Source organism: Orycteropus afer, unplaced genomic scaffold (assembly GCF_000298275.1).
Source record: "Orycteropus afer afer isolate SDZICR_OR568_19922 unplaced genomic scaffold, OryAfe1.0 scaffold00008, whole genome shotgun sequence".
Taxonomy (NCBI): domain Eukaryota; kingdom Metazoa; phylum Chordata; class Mammalia; order Tubulidentata; family Orycteropodidae; genus Orycteropus; species Orycteropus afer.
The window spans coordinates 20,958,518-20,969,368 of NW_006921595.1; the positions used below are offsets into that span (position 1 = coordinate 20,958,518).

The 10,851-nt window shown below is 39.5% G+C and overlaps 1 protein-coding gene across 1 annotated transcript in view; it reads right to left on the reverse strand.

The window, feature by feature from the left end:
• AHR (aryl hydrocarbon receptor) overlaps nucleotides 1–4,297 on the reverse strand; it is a 44,430-nt gene extending 40,133 nt beyond the window's left edge. Inside the window, exon 1 of the mRNA XM_007946132.2 lies at nucleotides 4,233–4,297. Coding sequence (XP_007944323.1) covers nucleotides 4,233–4,297 — 65 coding nt within the window. The remainder of the gene's footprint in view (nucleotides 1–4,232) is intronic.
• Nucleotides 4,298–10,851: the final 6,554 nt, after the last annotated feature.

The following is a 10,851-nucleotide window of genomic DNA, read 5'->3' on the forward strand; positions in this document are numbered from 1 at the left end:
AATAGAAATATAGATTTTCATAGGGCAATCTGGTTCAGTCTTAAAAGTATCATACTAAACCACTAATGCAAAACATCAGCTTTAAAAGAGTGTGGAAACAGAAAGGTATTGTTGTGAAGTTTAAGACTTGCAAGGTATTTATTTACTTAAGACACTGTTTTAATTAAATCATCAATAAGCACATACTGCGTAACTTTCTTCATCACGTTTCAGCCATACCCATAATTGAGAGCACAATCACACACTGCCTCTTACAGTTTCACAGAAGAACTGGTTGTCTGTGCTAAGCTAAAAAAATTTAAAGAACAGAATTGATGTTTCCATTTATTTCTTTAGCAGTCTTTACAGTCGGTAGAATGCTTTCGTGGGGCTAGTTTTATTTGTGAAGTTGAGGGCACAGTGGTTGACTGCCCCCCTTCATTAAGGAACTTGCCCAAATCTACCACAGAGAAGAGACAAGACCTCTTCATTTAGTTTAGACCCAACATTATTTCGGTTTATACCTCACTGTTTCCTCTTTTAGCCATTTATTTTTTCATAAATGTCAACTGTAATTAAATAATACTTTTTCTTTCATTTCATAGTTCTGATGTACAGGAGCATCTACAGCCACTATGTATAAACTATCTCAATAAAGCTATCTGAAAGGAAAATGATGGTGGGTAAATAGTTATGTAACTGAAAAGATCTATCCTCTTATATTAGATACATTTTAGAAAATGACATAATAGTAATATGAAACACTTTCAGTAAAATACTTCATAACTTATTCTACAAAGTTGGCAATAAGGAGATTCATTATATCTAAACAGAATGAAGAGTAATTTACCAAGAACAAAAAGGAAGACAAGGCTTTCTCAGTATGTTAATTAATATTTATTTTTAGTTCTGACACTTCAAGATGGCTGTTTTAATAACCACTACTGCTGATGTTTTTATGTGCAGATGGCGATTTTCAGATGACATTTACTGAAAAGCAGTGCCAATATTCAGTACTAATGTTGTAGAAATGATTCTCTGAAGTTCCACTAAAATTTTTTCTGTATTAATAAAATGTCAAAATGAGAAATATGAACAAAGTTAATGAATGGTTGAGTATTGAAATAACAATCTCCAAAGAGAATAAAATATGAGCAGAATTTAAATAAGAATATTTATTCTTTTTCTTTTGGGCAAGGTTTTTGAGTATTGGAACAACACTCTAAGGAGAGTTATAGAAAAATCTATTTCAAGGTTATCTTTGAAAATTTCTTCAGGAACCTACGAACATGGATCAGAGACTTTACCACAGTTGCTTCAGATCCTTTAATTATCTAATTTTTGTTATTCGAAAGAGAAAGGAAGCATTTATTTAGTGTCTACTATGTGTAAGACATTTCAGTAGTATTAAATTTAACATGTACTTAAAATTTATTTCCTAATAAAGACAATTTTCCACATCAGACCTGCCACTAGAGGGAGTTTATTTTGTTTAATAAATTCAGTTGACTAGAAGAAGCTTCTGGTTAAAATTATGGCACCTATTTTTTCCCAAAATTGTATGGAATTGTATATTTAAATAGCTGTCTTTTCATTAATCTTATAATTATGTTACAATGTATTTTCTTTATAAGTAAAATAAAATGGCTATCAATTAAGGGATCAAAGTTAAATAGACCCAGATAACATTTTTAGCTCAAACAAGAATTTTTCCCATGAGAATGTTGGCATGTTTTAGGTACCATTATTCACAAACCAGTAATTTAACTAAAAAACTCATATTACACTTAATATTAGGTTTAATGACCTCATTCATAAAATCAACATTCACTTTGATTAACTGTGTTATTAAGTTAATAATGTTTTAGTCAGATAAAAATGTTTTATGAACACTTTCACTTCATCATGTAAACGCCAGCACTAATCTTTTCTTTTAGAGTAATTCAGGGTCACTTTAAGGCATTTATACAATCAGAAGCAATGCATGGTGCTCAGGAAAGACATGATAAACATTTATATTACCTGGTAAAACAAAAGGAGTTCTGGTGGCTCAGTGCCTAAGGCACTTGACTGCTAACCAGAAGGCTGTCAGTTCAAACTCACCAGCCACTCCTCGGAAGGAAGACTGGGCAATCTACTTCTGTAGTGATACCGCCTCGGAATAGATCCAACTCCACAGCAGTGAGTTTGGGTTTTTTTTGTTTGGTAAAATAAAATTAGGGTAACTGAGGAAAAATCCTTTATATTGTAATATGTTGTTGCTGTTATGTGCCGTCGAGTTGGACCCGACTCATGGTGACCCCTCCTTGGGTTTCCGAGGCAGTATCACTAGGGAAGTAGATTGCCCCATCTTCCTTAGGAACTAATTAAATAATGTATGCAAAATATTAAGATACTATAAGTACATTTTACATAAATAAAAAGGAAATTTAATGTTAAAGGAGATCGCTAATAAAATATTACCATATTTTTTCACATATAACACTCACTTTCTGTGTTTGTTTTCCACCTGCTCTCCTCTCCATGGTCGTTATTGTTGTAAATGTACCACGCTAAGTTTTTTAAGCAGCAAAAATGTTTACAGAAACCAAAAATGTTAAATTTTGTCATACAAATTAAGGCATTTAATTAAGCAAATAAAAAAAAAAAAGCTACCTAGGTCCTTTTGTAACACACTGATTGAAGCTCAGTATCTTAAAAACCCATCCGTTCGACTGCCAACTTTTCAGATCACACAAATAAAACCCATGGTACCTTTATTACATATTATGATGCTAAGTGTGCAATGAGTAGCTATGGAGAACACTCATTTTAAGTGCCTCCTGATTTTAACTATCAAGAACAAAGCCAAATTAAACAAGAACATTTTTATGAAAGAAACCATTCTACAAAATGCCAAGTACTGTAAATCAATGTTACAGAACTGTCAAGACAGAAAAATTGCTGACTAGGCAATATTCTTAATGTTAGACACAGTGTAGGTAAGACCTGCAAATTTTAATCAGGCTATTTATAGGATGGTTTAATACCCTCTGTGAATGCCAACTCATAAGTTTAGTTTTTGAGGAACTATGGTCACTAGAAATCTGACACTAGTGTAATGAAATTTTTCAATCAGCAACTTTTTAAATATAAATTTTAAAGTATTATTGTTTTTTGGTTTGTACTGGTCAAGTTTTATGCAAATTTGCTCTCATTAGCTCTGAGTAGATGTTTAATGTTTAAAAGTATTTATGAAAATTTGAAAGATGTAGATGATTTAAAGTAACTCAGAAATAAACAAACATATGAAGACAGACAAATCATAAAAGGAAATCTGTGTCAAGTACAGATTTTTTTTTTTTTATGGCAAAATAATGAAAGGATTTTCCATTTCATACAAATATCCCACCGAAACAAAAAAGTCCAAATTTGGAATCATTCTACAAGAATTTTTTGAAATAGAGATGAAAGGAGATCAGAGGAAGATGCTAAGAACGAAAACGTCTCCCTCAGTAAATGCAGCTCCAAATCTTGTACAGATCCTCAAACCACTGAAAATAATGCGAAAGCTTCCCCAAAAGGTAACTGCGAATATAATTTCGTCATTATGTCTGTCCACTGCACTAACTCATACCTGCTTCTATCCCTGTACTACTGAGACAGACACTTCGCACACGACAACATTACTGCCAAATAAGTAAACAAGAACCCAACAGAAAACCAGTTGCTCTGGATCAAAACACACCTTCAGAGGTACTCAGCCCCTTTCTAGACCGCACGTGCTTGGATCTTCAATACATTTCGCCCTACCAAGTTCTCAGTCTCCTCCAAGAATGAGAATTATGACAGTGTTCTAATCTAACCGAAAAGGATATTAAAAGTGTAAGGGGATTTCAGGACAGGCTAATGTTAGCTAATCCACCAGCACCGAGGAGCAGGTCAACAAAACTGTCAACAAATTAGGACCACAGAAAAAAAGAATAGAGCTACAAAGGGGTGGGGATGTGAGGGGCTGCGTCTGCGCTGGTGGTGGGGGAGAGGGGGACAATGTTTAAAATGAAGTAATTGGAAATGGAAACATTGAAATCTTCGGTCTCTTAACCTGCCTCTAAATCTTGATTCCACGGGCTGTATAGGGAATGGACCTAAATCCTCAGGAATCTGAGGACTGAGGGGCGGGGTGGGACCGCCTCCCGTAGCCACCGGCGGGACCCGCACCCGTGCGTCCCGGCGCCCAGCACCACACTAAGGACGCCCCTCTGGACACTCACGTTTTCTGCACCGGTTTCCGCCGCTTGCGACTCGCGTAGGTGATGTTGGCGCTGCTGCTGTTCATGGTGCACGGTGTGCTGCGGCCCGGTCCCAAGAACCCAGCGGCAGCAGGGACGACGGCGATCGAGCAGGCAGCCAGTGCCGGGTTGTGGGAAAAGCCGCGCCCGCTCCACCTGCGCCCTCACTGCGCAGGGGCGAGGGCTCCGCGCCCCCCACGCCTCGATTACCGCAGTCCTGGCCCGTCCAGACACCCCGAGGCCAGGGGTGCTAGTGTTTGGCGCCAGGGGTAGAGGGGCGGAGACCTGCGAGCGAGGCGACGCAGGTGCCGTCTACACCGGCGGAGGCGGCGCAGCGCTGCCCGCAGGTGAGGCAACCAGACAGAGGCGGAGCCGAAGTCGGCTGTTTGGGACCCCAGCCTGGGTCGCGTGAGGTAGTACCGCGCCCCGTTACCGGCGCCGCGGTCCCTTGAGTGAGAGAAGCGCCGCCGCGCTGCTCCTGGGGCTTCCCCGTTCCTGGGTGCTTCCCGCCTGCAGAGCTCGTGCGCCGGCCGCCAGACCTTGGTGCCACCCGCTTCCGCTAAGCTACGCGGCTGCCCTAAATCTGAGCCTGCGTTTCTGGGCACGCTCTCGGGATCAAGCTTCGAGCGGACTCTCCCAACGCCGCCTCCCGCCGCTGCGCGGTGGCAGAATAGCAGAAGCGCCCCCGACCCCGGACGGGCCCCGCCCCACCCAGAATAACCCCGCCCCATCCTGCTTGGCCCCGCCCTTTCATTCCCAATTCCCCTTAGGCCCCCCAGCACGTGATGACGTAGAACGTAACGATGCCCTGAAGTAGCCATCTTCGTGAGGTCAAAAGGAGCAGTCTGTGAACACATAGGGGACACTTGAGGAGGTGGACAGCAAATGATGTGTAGGCATAGTTTTTCTAGCTTGACAGTCTGAAGAATTATTGTTATTGTTAGGTGTCTTCGAGTTGATACACACTCATAAAGACCTTGTGAACAATAGAATGAAACATTGCCTTGCCCTGTGCTATCCTCACAGCCATTTCTATGTTTGAGCCCATTTTGGCTGCCACTGTTTCCATCCATCTCCTTGAAGGTCTTCCTCTTTTTCTCTCACCCTCTACCAAGCATCCTGATAACATGTCCTAAGTATGTGAGACTAAATCGTGCCTCCCTCATTTCTGAGGATCATTCTGGCTGTGATTCTTCCGAGAAAGATTTGTTTTTCTGGCAGTCTGGTCTCAAGAACATGTAGGCCAAATAGCAAATTTAACTTCACATATGGAAAGACAGTGACTGAGCTAACTTTGAGCTAAAAATTACAGTAAACTGGAAGATAATAATAGGACTGTCTAAATTTTCCTAGAAGGGAAGCTTTTGGAGGCCACTTTTGAGTTGAGACTTAAAGGCTACGAATGTCCTTAGCCTTTTCTTTTTTTTTTTAATTTGTTTCTCACACTAGACAGTAAAATGACTTTTCATCAGTCAGAATAACTGTCAAATTTCAATGAAGTCAATGGAAAGAAGGAAATTAGGAAGAAGGTTAGCACACAGGGCAGAAAGTGTTTGAGAATAAGTGACTGGTAGGAGTTCTGGTGGTGTAGTGCCTAAGGCATTTGACTGCTAACCAGAAGGCTGGCAGTTCAAACCCACCAGCCACTCATCGGAAGTAAGGTTAGGCAATCTACTTCCGTAGTGATACCACCTCGGAAACCCAAGGAGGGGTCATTATGAGTCGGATCCTACTCTACGGCGGTACATTCGTATGATTGGAAGGACTTTGGGAGGCTCAAGTGATTTGCAACTGGCTACTAACCTAAAAGGAGCTCTGGTAGCACAGTGGCTAAGGCACTTGACTGCTAACCAGTAGGCTGGCGGTTCAAACCCACCAGCCACTCCTCGGAAGGAAGATTGGGCAATCTACTTCCGTAGTGATACTGCCTCGGAAACCCAAGGAGGGGTCGCTATGAGTCGGGTCTGACTCTACGGCACACAACAACAACAACAACAACAACTAACCTAAAAGTTGGTGATTTGAATTCACTCAGTGGCTCCATCGAAGAAAGGCCTGGGGAACTACTGTAAAGATTACAGCCAAGAAAATTCTATATAGCAGTTCTACTCCATAACACATTAGTTTGCCATGAGTCAGAATTGACATATAGACAATGGGCTTGGTATGTTTGGAGCAAGGGAGAAAGGAGCTGAAGGCAAAGATAATGAACACAGACAAAGAAGTTATTTGATTATCAAGAGCAGAAGTTCATCCATATAAGATGCCCAAATGCTGTCTCACATTAAGATTCATTCATACATTTAAAAATATCTTCAAGTCATTTCTACCTAGGAATCATCTTCAAATTCTTTGCTACCTATATCTAAATCTTCCAACAAATGCTATTGAACTTTGTTCTTTGCAATATCCCTATTCATCTCCTTCCACTTTATTCTCCAGTAACACCCAGCTTAAATGCCACATCATTCAGAATTCCTTAGCTGATTACCATACATTAATTAATTCAGCAGATATTTTTGGGTACCTGCTTTATGCCACTAATGTGCTAGTACTGGGGAGACAATGGGTAATCAAAACAAAAAGGAACTATACTCTCAGGGAATTAGAACATACTAACTGTTATAGATATTGTGATGGAGAAATACATGGTTCTGTGTATATATGACCACATCAAAGAAAATGATAATCTGAGGATGAGTAGAGTTACTTTGGAGAAGAGAAAGGCAATAGCATTCCAGGCAGATGAAATATTGTAGACCAAGTGCCTTTGGTGGGGAAGTGTCTGGCAAGTATGAGGGACTAAAAGACATTTAGTATGAACAGAGAGGGTGTGGTGGTGGTGGTTGTTGTTAGGTGCAATCAAATCGTCTTCGACTCATAGCGACCCTATGAACAGCAGAACGAAACACCGCCTGGTCCCACACCAGCTCCGCAATCCCTGCTATACTGGAGCCCATTGCCACAGCCACTGTGTCGATCCATCTCCCTGAGGGCCTTCCCCTCTTTCGTCGACCCTCCACCTTACCAAGCATGACATCCTTCTCCAGGAAATGGTCCCTTCTGACAACATGACCAAATTAGGTAAGACGAAGTCTGGACTTTCTCGTTTCCAAGGAGCATTCTGGCTACACTTCCTCCAGGACAGATTTGTTAGTTCTTCTAGCAGTCCATGGTACTTTCAGCATTCTTCGCCAGCACCACAACTCAAAAGCATCAATTCTTCTTCGGTCTTCCTTATTCATTGTCCAGCTCTCACATGCATATGAGGTGATTGAAAATATCATGGCTTATGTCAGGCACACCTTAGTCCTCAAGGAGACATCTTTGCTCTTCAGCACTTGAAAGGGATCTTTTGTGGCCAATTTGCCCAGTGATATACATCATGAGGATATGGTAGTTAGGTTATATGTCAATTTGGCTGGACTTGGTTTTGAGTGGCTGGGCAGCTGGATGTAGTTATTCACCAAGGTGAGATTGGTAATCAACTCCATGGTGGAAGGTACTGGACAGCTAAGTAGCTGCCTTAGGGATGTGGTCTGCTTCCAGTATATAAGGAGAAGTTTTGAGCAAGGTCTCTGCAGCTTTTTGACATGCTTGGACCCTGCATGTAGCCAAGTCTTTATTTAGCAGCCTGCCGTGTTTCCTGTCAATCTTGGGACTGTCTCTGGACTTGAACTAGTGGCCTTTCATGTTATTTGGTAATATTGGGACAGTTCTATTCTATTTATCGACCTTTGGCTTGTTAGCCTCAGTGTAAAGAGTGAAGAGACAACTTCACTAGCTCCAGTGGGCTGGGAGAAAAAGGCAGATCTGAAGCCCAAGGTCAAGGGGCTTTCACCCAGCCCCTAGAGCTGGCACTTTGAACTCAGACTTCTAGCTTCCTAAATTGTAAGAAAATAAACTCCTGTTTGTTAAAACCACCCATTTGTTGTATTTCTGTTAGAGCAGCACTAAAGGATTAATACAGAGAGATCAGAGAGATAGGGACACAAACAACTAAATTTGTGTTTCAGAAAGATCCCTATATATGTAATAGTTGTTGTTGTTGTTGTTGTTGTTATGTGCCGTCGAGTCCTTCATTTTGTTCTGCTATGTACATATGCATATGTGTATACATGTATATGTGTATACGTGTGTGTATACTCATATTTTAAAATTACTTTCAATATTTAGAAATCGTATCATGCTGCATTATATTGCATTATCTTAGCAAAATAACGTACCTTTGTATACCCAAGATTAAAACAGAACATAAATAAGAGTTCCATAAATAATTTTAGTTTAATAGTTGTCCCATGCACTTTCACTAAAATTTCAGCTTAATATGCTAAGGAAAATCAGTGTTTGTAGTGTAATTCCCTTGTAAAAAATAAAAACAAAAACTGACCCTTTCTAGAAACTTTCTACTTCTAACATCACCACTGTAGAACATGAATTTGTAGTTTGTGACCATCTACTAAGATAACAAATTTTTCTATAGTAAGTTTTATATGTTGTTGTTGTTGTTATGTGCCGTCGAGTCGGCCCTGACTCATAGCGACCCCTCCTTGGGTTTCCGAGGCAGGCAATATGATTTTTTTTTCTTTAAACAATTAAGTCACTTAGAAGAGTTCATGAATATTTGACTGCCTTATCCAAAGCAAAATCATCCTTTCAATTAGTTTAGGTGAGATGACTTTCTGAGATTTCAGATTCTTTTGTACATATGTAGGTTCCTTTCTCCTGCTAAATGATCTAAGAAAAAGAATAAGTTTTGGAAATGCTATCATTAATACCAACTGTTTAGAATAAGGAAAAATGAATGCTAAACCTGTGACAGAATTGTCACAGGACATTCATTCATTTCAATCAACAAGATGTTTTAGTTCTTATTATGTAGTAAACACCATGAAATACAATAGTGAAATTGGATATGCCCCTACCCTCACAGAATTACATTCTAATAGGAAAGATAAGAATTAATCAAACAATTACATAAACAAAGATATGATTGCAATGGTGATAAGTGCTGTGATATGAATACTCTGAGGATGTACAGTGGGTGCTTTGACTTGATCAGTGGAGGTTGCCCTAAAGAAATAGTACTTGAGCTGAGATCTGAGCATGGGTAGACATTTTGAAAGTGTAATAGGGAGGAAAGGATGAAGATGAAACAATTATCAAAATTTTCACCTACTCTTCAATCCTACAGCTCCTTGTCTTTGGCACTCACAATTATCTAATTCATTTATATACTGCTTCTACATATTAAAGTATATATTTTATAGCAAATCACATTAAAAATATATAAAGTATATATTTTATAGCAAATCACCAGCCTCTCTGTGGAAGGGAGATGGGGCAATCTACTTCCATAAAGATTTATAGCTTTGGAAACCCAATGGGAGCCACTATGAGTTGGAATTCACTTGATGTCAGCGAGTTTGATATTTTATATAAGGTATTTTAGAAAACATAGTCCCATGTTCCTAAACTGTTTACTAAAGTGCTCTGGGGCATGCCAAAAAATTTCAAGGGCCACTATCATGGGATATTTTCAAGGACAAGACAGCAACATCAGTTGCACATCATGCAAACCAGTAGCTAGTCTACATCATATTGCATTACTTTGATAGCATCTTATCTTCATGAAGCTGGGTTTGGAAGCTGCTATGATAAAATGCAAGCGCTGTGGGAAAATTCAAGTAGAACAGATAATGAAGATGGTGACTTCCAGTTTGATTCCAAAGTTTGAGAAGTAGTAGAGTACCCAACAGATACGTATATCTTATTAATAATGAAATAAAATATTATTTAAAAAACTTCATATGTATAATTTTTAATAAGCTATTAAACTGTTGGGACAAATATACATCATAAATTTGAACATAACTACCTAATAAATGGAACTAGTAGATATTTATTTTAGTCTGAGAAGCTATGAAAAAATAACTGAGACATAGTGCCATAAAATGTGACAGTTTGGGACTTTTGGCACAGATAAACCCTTAGTCCAGAGAAGTGAAGGGCCTGCCATCGTAGCCTGAACTAGAATCCGGGTCTCCTGATTCCTGTTGCTGTCTAAAGTATGTAATTTACCTCATATTGTATTGTAATTAATTTCCTAAAGATGATCAGTTTACTCATTGCTTACTTTGACTCTAGCATGAGAGAACACACATAAATATCTAGGGTCTATTTCTATATACTTATTCTCTTCTTTAATTGTTTGGCTAGTCTACAATGTTGTCATAGTCAGAAGCCCCAAATAGGTGTTGAAGAATTTTGGAAATAACTTTTAGGCTAATGCCAATGTTAACACTAACAACGAAAACCCACGAATCAAACTCACTGCCATCGAGTCGGATCTGACTCATAACAATCCCTCCTTGGGTTCCCAAGGTGGTATCTCTACAGAAGTAGGTTGCCCAGTCTTCCTTCCTAGGATTGGTTGGGGGGTTTGAACCACCACCCTTCTGGTTAACAGTCAAATGCCTTAGGCACTACGCCACCAGAGCTCCCACTAACAAGGAAGTTGTAATAAAATGTAGGAATAATGTATGATTGGTCAAAGTAATTTCTATTTATTTAGAGGTAATTCTTTGTTGTTAAGAAACAT